At 39.5% G+C, this 14,837-nt stretch overlaps 1 protein-coding gene across 1 annotated transcript in view; it reads left to right on the forward strand.

The window, feature by feature from the left end:
* tafa3a (TAFA chemokine like family member 3a) overlaps positions 1 to 14,837 on the forward strand; it is a 128,543-nt gene that overhangs the window by 71,299 nt on the left and 42,407 nt on the right. Inside the window, exon 2 of the mRNA XM_034083580.1 lies at positions 13,615 to 13,718. Coding sequence (XP_033939471.1) covers positions 13,616 to 13,718 — 103 coding nt within the window. The 5' untranslated portion in view covers position 13,615. The remainder of the gene's footprint in view (positions 1 to 13,614; positions 13,719 to 14,837) is intronic.

Genomic DNA, 14,837 nt, shown 5'->3' on the forward strand with positions numbered 1-14,837 from the left:
CTGTGTCTACTATCCAATAAAGGTGAAATTGACGTTACAACAACAAGAGGGCTGCAGGGAGCAATCAGGGCGCAGGAATGAAAGAGTGCAGAGGCATCAGGACTGTTTCCAGATCAATTCAGTTTTATGTGGAAGGAGAAGATGAGAGAGCAGCATTCAAAATGTCTCCCTCTTCACTTTTTACTCAAATCATTGAGGAGCAATGTGAGCTCTGCTGCTCTGCTGGTTTAGTGCAGTCATCAGTAATTCTACTCATTTCACTTGGGCTTCATTTCTTGGTTGTTCTTATCTGCTCAGTTGTTGGAGATTAATTGTGTGAGTGTGAGTGTTTATTCTAGAGTGACTTATATTGCTTTAAAGCAGCAGAATCATTTTCTGCTTCAGCAGACACATTGTTGGATGAAATGTGGAAATAAAGCTTGCAGATCCACTTAGCATGACTTTGATCTTATTACAGCTTAAGTCTGGCTCACACATTCAGTTTGTGTCAAAATACTTTCCACGGTTCTGAATATTCATTTAAGCATGTTGTGACTGACTCAATATTAGACTACAAAAGAAGTGCTGGGAAAATAACTTAGGAAAATAACACGGAAAATTCATCAAGCATTTCTAGGTGTTTCAAATGCTAATTACTCAAAGGGAACCAACAAAACATTCATTTTGTGAGGGAAATGTATTGCAACCACTACAGAATGTTAACACCAGAATATGGAGTCAAATTAATATTCTTGTTCAGCTCTGCTAATACTTTAGAAAAATATCCTCACTTATACAAAGTCTTCAAGTAAAAAACCCAATCCTCAAGTAAACTGTAACCTGAATTATACATCATGGTTAATAACTGGAGCTGTTGATCCTACAATAAATATAAGACTGCTTGTTTACAACAAGAAAATGAATTGCCTTTACTTTAATTCTCCTATTTAAAATGAGAGAGGAAATATGGATTTAGTTAGTAATTAAGTTAGTTTAATGTTTTAAACACACTATAATTGAATTGGAAGCTATTTTAAAGGGGACCTATCATGCAAAATGCACCTTTGCACGTCTTTTATACATGAATATGTGTCCCCGGTGTGTCAGGGAACTCACCAAGTGTCAGAAAACACAACCCTCTCTCTTTTCCTCCATACCCAAATCTCTAAAAACGGGGCTGCAACGGATCTGATACAGACTGATCCAGATTTGAAATATCTCTGACGTCAGTGACGAGGAGCTCCGCCTATATGGCCAACTCTCCACCAATCAGGGGAATGAGAGGTTGCCGTGGCATGGTAACAGCATGGTAACATGCCGCTTGTAACTCGCCCCCCTCCTTTGCAGGGGGGCGTGGTCAGCTGAAAAGACAGGGGTAGTGGAGAGCAAAATAGAGCGAAATGAGTCATGGCTAAAATGCATAATCTGTTTGGTATTTTGAAAAAGAAAACATATAAATATACCTTATATAGGTATGGCCCTACAATATATTATTCAAATATAGCATGATAGGTCCACTTTAAGGAAACACGGCATAAAGCAAATTGTACAATATGTAATCATCTAAATACAATCATTAACAAATCAGTGTGCTACTAAACATTAATTATAAGATATACAAATGTGTTCATGTTAAAAAAAATGCATTATTCACTTTGGAAAAAGTATTGTGACGAAAAATTCAAAAGGCCAAAAGACTCTTTCTGGAATTTCAGACAAATATACAAATATATATAAAAAATGTGTTTTCAGTGCTTTACAAAAGGACAAATACATTTACACTTTCAAATGTGATAACCTCTGCATGCAACTACCTTACATAGTCGTTAACCATTGATTAGTTGTTTATACACTTTTTTTTAATAAATGCTTAGCAGTGGTCATTTTTTGATTTCCCTAAAAGTAATTCTGTCAACTTAAATAATGTAGGAGAAAACATCACTTTGTTTGTAGCATGGTAAAAAAAAGTACTGAATGGTGACTCATAAATATGAATATAACTGTACTGTATGTCATGAATGTATTCCTCCCTTATATATTTTCATCCAACCCTCACTGTGATGCTTGGATGGAGACGTACTGTACAGTTTGCCAAATGCAGTTTAGTTGTTCATTTGCATAAAATGTGAGTGAATGTAAAAGAGTGCTCTTGTGCCAGCAGCATCTTTTAGACCTCTAGTGTCCGACTCTCCCTGTGTTTCCCTGAGCGGCGTGGTGATGCAACAGGACAGCTATCTGATCCTCGCTGCGCTGCCGTGTGTCCGGTGGCACAGAACATGCTGCGAGGACACAGGATGAGTCAGAAGCAAGTGGACCACAATGGGGAGATAGGGAGATAGAGAGGGACAGAACAAGATACAGGGACGAGCCCAGTGTGTCGGGGGACTGCAGCTGCTCTGACCTCTGTTGCTGCGCCTGGGGCGGATGTTTTCCAACAGGTCCCAGCCTAATGTTGGCTTCTGGATTTAAAGTACTCGGCCTCCTCTGCTCCGCTGCTTCCAAAAATAACACCACACCAAGCCCAGCGGGGGGGGGGGTGAATGCTGGAACACGGCAGCAGGCCTCCACCTCTGCCCACTAAATGTACTGCTGCTTTTCATAACTCCAATTTTCTCCGTCAGTATTAGACACGGAGCGTGTCACATCGATTTTGATTGTGGAAAATTACTGAACCAGAAGTAACTATAAAGCTCTAGTTTTTGTACAGCAGAATTGGAGATCTCTTTTTTTCAGCAGTTATCTTTATAACCCACATTCATAACCGCAAATGCCCCATTTAGAAAGAAAGTCTGAATGGAAGGTCATTTGTTCTCCAGATGTCTAGGAGCCATTGGTAGATATTGCCGTCTATTAGGTCTTATAAAACTAATTCTGTTGTCCCTTGAGCACAGTCATGTGAGCACAGTCATGTGAGCTTTAAATGATTTGTCCATCCATCCATCTTCTCCCGCTTATCCGTGGTCGGGTCGCGGGGGTAGCAGTTCCAGCAGAGAGCCCCAAACTTTCTTTTCCCTGGCGACATCAACCAGCTCTGACTGGGGGATCCCAAGGCGCTCCCAGGCCAGCGAAGAGATATAATCCCTCCACCTGGTCCTAGGTCTACCCCTTGGTCTCTTCCCAGCTGGACGTGCCTGGAACACCTCCCTAGGGAGGCGCCCAGGTGGCATCCTAACTAGGTGCCCGAACCACCTCAACTGGCTTCTTTCGACGCGAAGGAGGAGCGGCTCAACTCCGAGTCCCTCCCTGATGACCGAACTTCTCACCTTATCCCTAAAGGAGACACCAGCCACCCGGCGGAGGAAACCCATCTCGACTGCTTGTATCCGCAATCTCGTTCTTTCGGTCATGACCCATCCTTCATGACCATAGGTGAGGGTAGGAACGAACATGGCCCGGTAGACAGAGAGCTTTGCCTTCTGGCTCAGCTCCCTTTTCGTCACAACGGTGCGGTAAAGCGACAGCAGTACCGCTCCCGCTTCTCCTCTTCTCCGGCCCATCTTACGCTCCATTGTTCCCTCACTCGAGAACAAGACCCCGAGATACTTGAACTCCTTCACTTGGGGTAAGGTAAATGATTTGTAGAAAAGATTATTAAAGGACTATTTTTGCCACATAATATTGAATATATTGATGTATTTTGGCCTCAGAAAAGTCACATCTTCTTTTCTGCCACACACAGTATGGTCTGTCAAAGGTGAGGGTTTGGTTTCACAAGTTGGGGAACACAATAAAATCAGAAATTCCACACACAAAATTTGCAACAACAAATAATGATACAATCACAACACATGAATATAAATGACATATTTGTTCCATCTAAATTATCCTTTACTTCCTTAATAATGTATTATTTCAATCTTGAATACATATAGCAGTGACCTTTACAACATTGTCCTTGATTGTTGTTCAATTATAGTCTGATTAAGATAATAGTAATCCTGTATAACAGTAATAACGGGGGGAAAAGTCCACAAAACGCCTTCTTGTAAATCTTGCTGTGTGTCAGGTCTAACAATATAAGGTGACTCAGATGAGTATATATCGACATTTTGATCAACTCAGAACTCTTCTCTGTATTATAATAACTTGTAATGGAGGAATCTTTCCAAAGAGCTTCTACAAACTTGTGTACTATAAAGAAATGTGTGGAAATGTCTAAAAACATATGGTCGGATTTGGAAAATGGTTGCGAGAAATGTCAATATTTGATTCGTAGTGAATGGGATGAAAGCATTTAAAAGTGTCTGTGTTGCCTGCATGTTGAACACTTTTAATTATATTCATTTTCGGCAGCACAGGAAATCATAAATGAGCGTGAATGCAATGCTGTCGTATTTACATACCTAAAACTCAGTTGGCTGTTAAGCACTGCCAACTGAGCCATATGCTTCTGTGTTAATTGCTCATTTGATTACATGCAAGAAGTTATCATTTCGTCAGGTAGCCTGCTGAGTTAAAGCTGTCGCTGCCAGGCTGCCTGATGCTCACCTGTCACTTGTTGTGTGATTTTCCAATGGCAGTGCAAATCGTTGTCTTGTTTCAAGTTACCTGTAAGATTGTGAAGGATTTGTGGGTACAAAAACAGGCTTGGGGAAAATTCTATCACTTTATGGAAATGGTCCGACCCTCAATCCATTCATCTCGGGATTTAAGAAGCGTGCTTTCCCGCTCATCCTGTCATTACAATCCTTCAGTGAAACAGTCGCTCCAGCAGCATTACAGATTGGCATTGCCTCCAAGACTTATGCGTAATTCACCTTAACCTTATTATCAGGGAAAATGCTTTAAAACAGGGAACAGAAATACACGTCAGGAGAGGATTTCCTTTCACCCCTGCTTTAAATTAGCTATCTCAGATCCATCAAATCATAGACTCTCTGATCTTCTTCATAATAGGTTTTCATTTTAGTCTTATTAAACACTTATGACTTCTACTTCAATTCAAGACATTTTGATAAAGTTAGTTTCCTAATTGTCCTAACACTCAAGTGATGTGAAATAGTAGGATTTAATCCTACATACTTCTTGTATTAATGCAGATTAAATGACTGAAGGAGATTAGATTTATAAATTGTTGGAATACTCTGCCATTTATCCAAATGAAAGAGTATGCAGTGTGTTTGGACACATTGCTGCACTGAACTACTCAATATAAAATGATTTCCTATAGCTACCATCCCTCAGGCTAGCTGGACTTATTGAAAACACATTTACTGATAAGCATTGAATTGATTTGATAAAATGTGAGTAAACCACAAGGTCAATGAAAGGCTGAACAGTTGGAACACTTGTATTCAAACCACAGTTCAGCATAAGTTGTAGATCAAAGGAAAGGTAATTAATTTCAATAATGTAGTTATATTGCTTTAGTATTTAAAGGGGAAAACGTTGATTTTGACTGATTTAATTGTAAATGATTAATGCTGACGTTCTTTAATTTGATCAATCAGATAGAAATTACTTTCTTGGATCGCACTTACATTTAACCACATGTATAACTACAGCTGAAACTAATAGCAGAATATTTGGCTTATTTGAGTCAAATAATGAGTCCTTGCTGGCCCCTCTTTTCCTATCCAACTCCACAAACAATAATAATAATAATTCGCAGCTATTTTGATAAAGGTTATTCATTGTTAAACCAGAAATGTCTAATTCCCAATATTATAGCCTCTTCTAATGATTTGCCTATTTTTCTTTGTCATTGTAAATGAAATATATTTTGGGGTTTGGACAGTCGTTTGGAAATATGACACCTTGACTATCTGACAATAATAATTACTTTCAGCCCTACATCTACTCCTATATGTATGCGTTTACCTCTCAGAAAGTTTTTATGTAGACCATCAAAGCAATTATATGGTTTTAGATCTCTAGTCTGCTGCATCAACCTTTTAAGCAGTGGCGGTGAAATAAGATCAGTCATTATAAAATCATGCTGTGCAGCCAAACATTGTTCGAAACCACAGAACTGTAAATTCTAGTGAAGATCCCAAACAGTCTAAAGATATTACTTATGTCCGGTTGAATTCATTAGAAATGTGTAAAGATGATGAAGTCATCACAAATACTTCCATTTGATGAAGCTGATAAATAGTGTGATGATGAAAAGTTCGAAGATTTAATGAAAGACTTTGATGATTATGGGTCTTAGAGCAGAGTCACATGACTGTAAGATGTTACTGAACTTAACTGATGTACTTCCTTTCAGCAGACTCCATGTTTTCTCTGTCAGGGTAATAACTGTTTATGCAACTGAGGGAACGTTAGACCCGAGGCATGACTGCTGGTATACCACCAACCGTGTGCCATATTTAGAGAAGCGGTAAACAACGCAAACACAAACAGCATCATTGCTTTTGTTTTGCCCTCCAACCACAGCAGCCACCTCGAGCTCGTCCACTCTGTCATGTATCAGCTGCAAACACACTCCTCTGTCTTCGTAGTCCCATTTACTCACCACTGCTGCAAGGCAATAGGTGCTCAGGGGGAAGTTTGTTGTGTGAAAGATTGCACGTGTGAGTGTGTGTGTTCACACATTTGCGTTTCGTTTGTGTCTCTCCGTCAGGCAGTAATCAGAGACATGGCTTTTTTCACCACATCTGTGAGACTCACTAATAACAGAAAGAGCAGGAGATCAAAGGCTGCAAGGAGTGTTATTTTGCTGAAGTTGCTATGCAACACATAATTTGCCAATAGCATGCAAGATACAGTATATTTTTTAGCATTGGCTGAATATCCTTAAATTAGAAAGTGGACAAAGTTAAACGAAAGAGGCTGCAGCCATGCCGGAGCCTGAATGTTACTGGACTTTGAAATGGCAGTTGTTTGAGCTAAATGCTAGCATTGTCATGCCAGTCTTTTTAGCTCAATTTTCATTTTAGCATTGTCATTGTGTGAGCCTGTTAGCATGACAATGCTAAAATGCATATTGAGCTAAAAAAACGGGCCATAGGAAATCTAAATCCAGATTTAGATCTGATAAAACAGAAGACCAATAACAAATGGGATTAACAATTTGTTTTGTCCAGGATGAACTCAATATGAGCTAAAGTGTTGATTATGTTAGTTCAATTTGCCTGTATTTTATTTTTTTATTTTTTATTTAACCAGATAAAAGCATAGAGATACAATCTCATTTTCAATGCTGACCTGGCCAAGAAGGCAGCAATGTTACACATAACACATTTACACAAACATATAAAATACAGAGAACATAACTAAGAAAACAAAAGACGAAAAAGCAGTCACTACATTGTGCACATTAGGACAGTAAGAAAGGTACACTACTTATTGCTGCAAGAGCAGCTGGTGGTAAGGACCTCAGACAACTTCAATCTAAAACATGCTATTGAGACAAGTGCCCTCAGTTTTAGGCTTGATTGAAGGTCATTCCCAGACAAAGGACTCCTTTTTCCAGCCTCAGTCCGCACGGCAGGTACTTGGAACCGTATCCAGGCACTGGTTCTGAGGTTGTAAGAGTCACAAACTGGGGCAAATCTGGCACATATGTAGGCTACAGTGGAAGCTTATCTAAAATGGCTTTATACATTAATAAAAACCAATGCTGCATCCTACACATAGTAAGTATTTGTGTGTGTCTGTATTTTATATGTTTGCTGTGTGTTTCATTAAGTACAAATGTAGGCTTTCTCAAACATTCTCATGTTGTACATATTTTTTAAATTTATTTTTTAACAAATTCACCTTAAACAAGTTTTAAAAAATACAAATGTTGTCCCGATGATGGCGCTAGATGAAAAGTTTAGCATCAACAACATTTTCACAATACATCCTTCTGGGAATACAAATATGTTTGAAAGGATCACAAAAGTCAGTTGTTCTTCCTCTGGGAAATATACAATTCTGTACTCGCTTTATGATAATCCATTCGGTAGTTTTTGATACTTCAGTGTAGACATTTCAGAGAAAGTCAGTGGTTCCTTAACTTGCTCATCAAAATGAGACAAGTCACTTATTCTGTCATCTTTCATTCCCTTCCTTAATTGATGCATCTTTGAGTAAAAGCCACATTTAGTCGGCACCGGTTTCTTGTGAAGTCACTCAGTGAAGCAAATTGTGGTTTTCATATTCCACTTAGCTGTTCTGATATTCATGGTGCAATCAGCCTAGCCCATTTCATACAATTATATTATTCATACTATTCATATTTACCACTAATGGTGTAATCCGTGGTAATGGGACACATACCACATACATACACCACATAAGTAAAAGGTATAATGGGGTGGATAAAAGCCATAAAAGGTTGAGGTCTTGTCACTATGCTGGAATCTTCTTCGTGGCACAAGAAAATAGTTAGGAAAAGAGAGTTTTAAAATATTCCCAGTGTGTCACAAACACATGATAATAAGCAGGTTTTACTATATTCTGTCAAAACAGACATTATACAGTACAAACCAAAAACATTAGTTTTATTTAGTGTGCCGCATTTCTCCCACAATGCAGTGAAGAACTGGAGAAGCAACTCACAACTGAAAAGCCCCAGAAAGAACTACATATTTGAAAGACAATTTGCCTTCATTGTGAAGTTTAATTGGCAGTGTTTCAAAGTAGCAGTTTGATAAACGGCTGACCTTGCAGATATTACATAATGGTAGAACTTACTGTTGGTATAAAGCACTTAATATACACTTACAGTATACAGGAGGTTTTGCTTTAGTTTCCATGGGACAATACTGAATGTGACATAAATTATATATGTGAATGTTTTGAAGATGCTTTTAATATGAATCTTGGGCATACTCTGCTGTAATGGTTTAGTACTCAAGACCGGTCTTGGTCTCAAGACCACTTTTTTAAGGTCTTGGTCTTGTCTCGGAATCCACTGCATTTGTACTCGGTTTTAGCTCAGTCTCGGGCCAATAAGACTCAAGATTTATTTCATGACCCTCAAGACCACGGCTGTGGCTGGGGATGTGATTAGATGTAAAACGCCCTGTTTGAAATGCAAACAGTAACGGGATTTCCCTGACTTACTTTTAAGCACTCGCAAGACTCCGTATCTTTGCGCTCATGCGGCGCAATGTTTGTAAACATGGAACTGGTCGAAACAGGCTGCTACCCCCTCACCTCTCCCCACCCCATTCACACACTCGCCCTGTATTGACTTCATCTCGACCTCTAAAAGTCTTGGTCTTGTCTTGGTCTTGCTACACTCCGGTCTTGGTCATGACTTGGTCTCGGTTAAGGTAGTCTTGACTACAACACTACTCTGCAGATACCTATATTTAAATCTCAATATGTTGATAGAAAAAGAAAATCATCTTATGTACTCTCAGACCATATATACACAGTTTGGGGAAGTTGTTTAGACCTGCTGACATTCGTGAAAGTTACAGAGTATCCGAACTGCATGAAAACTCATCATCACACTAAATGTGTTTATATAAAATCAGCCTTAACTTTCACAAAATAGATTTACCCTGATCAGGTCATTTTCTGATGAGCCACCTGGTCTCAGTACCACATCCATCAGGTGGAATAATTATCCTTTTAACCAGCTCCAAGATGCCACCTGAACACTGCCAGACACAAGATGGAAGTTGTGGTATAAGATGTTCCAGTAGGATTAAATCTTGTTTGGAGTAAAACAGTCACAACATAACTATTAGACATTTCATTTTAAACAAGCAGGCAGCACGGAAATTGAAATTATTTCTGGAGTTCAGCTGTCACAGCAGATGTATTCGTTTAGTATATGGGGGGCGTTGTTTACAGAAGCGGAAATATGCGTAATGTGTATTTCTTCTTTAAAGGTCCCCTATTATACTCTTTTCCAAATACATTATAGGACTCAGATATGTACAAAACATGTTTCTGAAGTGTTTTGCTCGAAATACCAAACAGATCATGCATTGTAGCATCCCATACACCCCTCTGTTTCAGCCCTATTCCAAAAGGGCTGATTCTGAGTCTGTAGCTTGAAATGCTAATGAGCTGCTGCTGGCCACGCCCCTCTTTGAAGTGAGTGGTTAAAAAAACACAATGGATCTGTAGGAGGACAAAGGGGATAAGGTGGGCAGGTGTTACCTTGGTTGGTTATTGGCTAATGGTTGCTCAACCCAAAACAAAGTGGCCAAATCTGATCAGCTCATTTTCAGACAGGTTTTTATATAAATGGATCCGGACAACAAGAGAGAGGATATTTTTTCCTGAAACTTTCCCAACACTTTGGCGATACACATTTATGTGTAAAAGACGTGAAAAAGTGGGTTTTGCTTAACAGGTGACCTTCAAGATAAACAGGAAAGAGAAATGAAAGGTAAGAGAATTTGGTTGAACTGTTTAGAGGAACTCGCATTGAAGGAGCGTGTTTGAAACGCAGCTCCCAATTCTTTTGACCAAAGTAAAGAAATCTTCTTTTTAATCATATTAACACTTCATGTGGTCCCACGTTGGCGGTGTTATGCGTCGGTGTAGACTACAGGGAGTGCAGGTGAAAGTTAGTTCTCTAACTGTGGGAGGTAATTAATCTGGTTAGTCTCGAATGAACAGACACAAAAAGTCAAGAGAACATCTTGATTCACAACGGCTGCTGCAGTGAGTATCTGTTTCGTGAAGCAATCTTCTGCAGGAGCCAGACAACGCTTGAAGGCAACCCAATCTTTAAAGCATTACAGCCAAGTGTGATTCTGTTTTAAAGACGCATAGCCTTTTTTCATTCGGTCTCTCAACATAATGCATTATGTTTATCGTTGAGGCCTAATACATTTGCTGAATCCATCTCCTTTCTCATAAAACATTTGCAGAGCCGATTCTTATAGGATTCCTTTGTTTACATCCCTGTGTGCTACATGGAGCTTGCCCACATGTGTGCACTAGAGATTCACTTGAAGATGACTCATTCAGCGTCAGAAACCCCTTCTTTTTGTATTTACTTCTGGAAAAACTCAAACCTCTCAATAAATACAGAGTCTTGTACTATATTTACCTTTGTAAATAATTTGCCATGGTGGTTGTGTTGTTTTTTAGATAAGTGTGTATTTGCAGACTAAGTTTGTTCTGATTGACATATGTCAGCTCTCTTTGTCGTTGCTTGTTTGCCTCACCTCAGGGCTCCACCTTTAAGTTTGGCTTCAACACCTTACTAAATGTAAGCAAGTGTACATCTAAACCGCAGCCTTCAAATGGTCCGTTAAATAATCCATTGGTGATGTTTCAGACACTGTCTATGTTTATTTACAGTCTGGGCTCTCATAACCTCCCCATTACGTCAGCTGTCTGATACTGTACAGAATCAGAGCGTCTGGTTCAGCATTACCCAGCGCTGGCTGTCAGTACAAAGGCAGTCGCTGCTGAAAACCTCTCCCTCGTCTCCTCTACGAGCCTCTGCCAGATAAGCAAGGAGTTGATATCTTTTCATGAAACCAAGCATTTCACTAATTTGAGTATCTGCACTGGAACAGAGTTCAAAGCAGTGCTGTGATTTGCGGCTGCTTCCTCACCAGAGAGGAGGCCAACCCTGTTGGCGGTAAGATGATCCGCTAATTGCATTGCTCGTCGATGGAGGTGGAGAGTGTTACTGGACACTCAGAAAGTACGTGGAGATTACTGAGCTGCTCACATTAAGACAGGCAACACAAATGGCATTACCCACCTCCCAGGTAGCAGGATGAGAGAGGGAGACGGAGAGAGTAAACACACTTCTTTTGTTCCTGCTGTCTCCAGATCTAAATTGATATTATGAATTGCAGTGAGTTTATACACGGTTGCCATCTCTCTCATGTTTGGCATGAGGCTCTGTCTCACGCTCTCACACTGCTCAGAACAAATCTCACAAGGAAGCCACAAAGCACACTGCTTCATGAAAGAAATATAGTTGTATTGGTTGAATAGGCTTTCTCTGCACACAAGTTGAAGTCTGAACATTGGGCTTTTATTTACTGCGCCAATGTTGGTCTATAAATATTACAAAGCCTAAAAACTACACAACATTGTTCATTTATGTTTAGTTTGCCTTATTCCCTTAGCTCAATGTGTCCCACTGTGATTAGTGAAACAGATCTGATACAAGTTAGATGAATAGGGCTCTCTAGCCATTAAAAAACAAACATTGACTTTTTAGGATGAAGAATCCAGAAGTGCTAACATGCTAACCCATTTCCAGGATTTAGAACTCATTCCTGCTTTTTATTGAACTCAGTCAACAACGGTCTTAGTCTTTTTTAAGGCAATTAATTAAGATAAGTATTTTTTGCGGTGAAAAGCTACTTATGAACCTTTTTTGATTCCAGCTTTAGGGTTTTGTCCGAGCCTTCTGCAATATTAAACTGCTTGTCTTTTGTTCTGGACTGAATGTAAATCAGGATCAGTAAACAGTAAGAGGATCTGAAGTTGTATTTGTTGCTTATAGCTATTTGTAGGATTTATTTTGAGTTTGGAGAATACCTTTAGCCAACACACAATAACAAGAAGGATATCTGCATTTCCAAAATGAGAGAGGTACTTTGGCCGAGCTCAGCAGTGGTAATCATTAATTATTCAGAACGATTAATTATCCCTGACACAGCGACAGGTTTGGTCAGGATCTAACAAATCCATTTGACCTTCTTTGGTTTTCTACACTTCAGGGGGCGGATAAGCTGTCTTTCACAAATTCCAACTCTATAAAATCATCTGCAACATAGCGCAATCCTAAACTCAATTAAAACCATCGAGTAATGTGGTTTGAGTTTTACATTTCACAGTATTTTTCAGTAGTGTCATTATTGTGAATATGGGTGTGTTTCCATATACAGGAGTCAGGACACATACTCTCTAATATAACAATTCAAACATGGCAGATAGTAGTTACAATTAAAACACATTTTATTAGGCTATAAGCCAATGTACCTTATCACTCTGTTTTGTCAGCAACACAGACCAAATATTCGGGGTGATAAATGATTTATACTTCAACAAGATTAATTTTTAAGGATTGTTTTATGTGGTTTCATCCAGATTGTACAGTAGGTTTGTAGGTGAATGGAATTTCATGTGTGGCGCTAACAGCATTAAGTTCTTTAATGTTTGTGACAATTAAAGAGGATTTCATTCCCATTTTCCATTTACAAGAGAATATCAATAGACGGCTGTCGCTGTGTTGTTATTTATTATTTCCTGGCATGGAGTTGCACATTTCTGCTTCACAACCTTGTTGTGTGTGGCCCTCAGCAGGTAACCTCGACACAGAAAAGGCGTGGAGGTAGAGCTCTGTAGATTGAAGCTTTGTGACACTGATTTCAGGAGTTATCATAATTGACCACCTCGGACTGCCAAGCTGAAGATCTGGGAGTCTGCTGGCATGAACCCAAGTGCAACGTGTGTGTGTGTGTGTGTGTGTGTGTGTGTGTGTGTGTGTGTGTGTGTGTGTGTGTGTGTGTGTGTGTGTGTGTGTGTGTGTGTGTGTGTGTGTGTGTGTGTGTGTGTGTGTGTGTGTGTGTGTGTGTGTGTGTGTGTGTGTGTGTGTGTGTGTGTGTGTGTGTGTGTGTGTGTGTGTGTGTGTGTGTGTGTGTGTGTGTGTGTGTGTGTGTGTGTGTGTGTGTGTGTGTGTGTGTGTGTGTGTGTGTGTGTGTGTGTGTGATGCAGATATGGCTCACCGCTGATTATATTTGTCTTCTTTTTGTTTTCCAGAATGCGGGAGAGGGACCTACAGAGCGTGTGCAGAAAGGCCCTGCTGCTGACCGTCTGTATGGTGTCTCTGTGGGGACTGGCATCGTCACACAGAAGCCACATAGGTACAAAACTGCATGTGTTTGTCTTTGTTTGTTTTCCATGTCGCCCATAACAACCAAAGTCTGCTACTAACAGCTTGACTGGGGAAGCATAGGATTAAAGACAAGTACTGCTGTAATTGTTTTCACTCTTATTGTCCCCATTTACAGTCATTGCCCATGAAAAGTCTAAAAGGAAAAAGCATGTATTTAGCAAAAACAATGGCAGCTTTTGACTTCCAAGGAAGCAGGAGCATCCGACTGTGGCAAATACACCAGCAGGAAGAACAACAAATACATGATAGAATTATACACTGGCATTATCCTGTTAGTGTCTTCCTGAATAGACTTTAATGACTTTAAATTGTTGAGGGAAGACAGAGCATTACTCATTGATTGTTCCCTGCATATCTACATTTATGTATGCATTAATTTTTCAAGGGATTTAAAACCCCTCAGTCTTGTAGCCATTAAAGCAACTTTCCTCTTTCTATTTACTGCTTTCACAGAGGGATTTATTAAAACAATGTGGGAAAGAGCTCCTAAAAATAGAATTATGTTTTTTATAGCATTTTCTTTACTTGAACAATAAATCCTCACAATAAGACAGTACACTGAAAATACTTTAACTTGAATTAAATGTATTAAGTTAGTTGAAAGCAATACAGGTTAAATACAAATATTATGATGAACTTAATATTATTGCTTTCAACTAACCTAATACAGTTATGGAAATGTATTGACTTAATAGTCACAGTTAATTGTCACACAGTCGTAGGATGATTCTGGTGGGTGATATTTCTCTCACTGACCTGAGTAAACAATTCTTTACAGCCCAGGTCAGGCACATATGTAGTCGGCAGTTCACCTCACTGACTCTTTCAAAAGAAACGGATATAATGAGCCGAGCTTTCTTGGCTTCTCTGCTCAGCAGCGAAACACAGATTTACTGTATGGTTGCGTTTTGTGCAGTCGTGTGATCTCAAGCATCACAAGGAGAAAAAAAAGAAATACCAGTACAGTAAGTGTGTGCATGCATCTGTGTGTGTGTTTGTGTGTGGAGGGCAGGGGACAAGACCTTTCAAAGTGATTTCCCTTAAAGGAGAGATGGTCCGATCCCTGGGCGTATCAGTAGAAACTGTG

The sequence above is a fragment of the Pseudochaenichthys georgianus genome, chromosome 5 (genome assembly GCF_902827115.2).
Source record: "Pseudochaenichthys georgianus chromosome 5, fPseGeo1.2, whole genome shotgun sequence".
NCBI lineage: Eukaryota > Metazoa > Chordata > Actinopteri > Perciformes > Channichthyidae > Pseudochaenichthys > Pseudochaenichthys georgianus.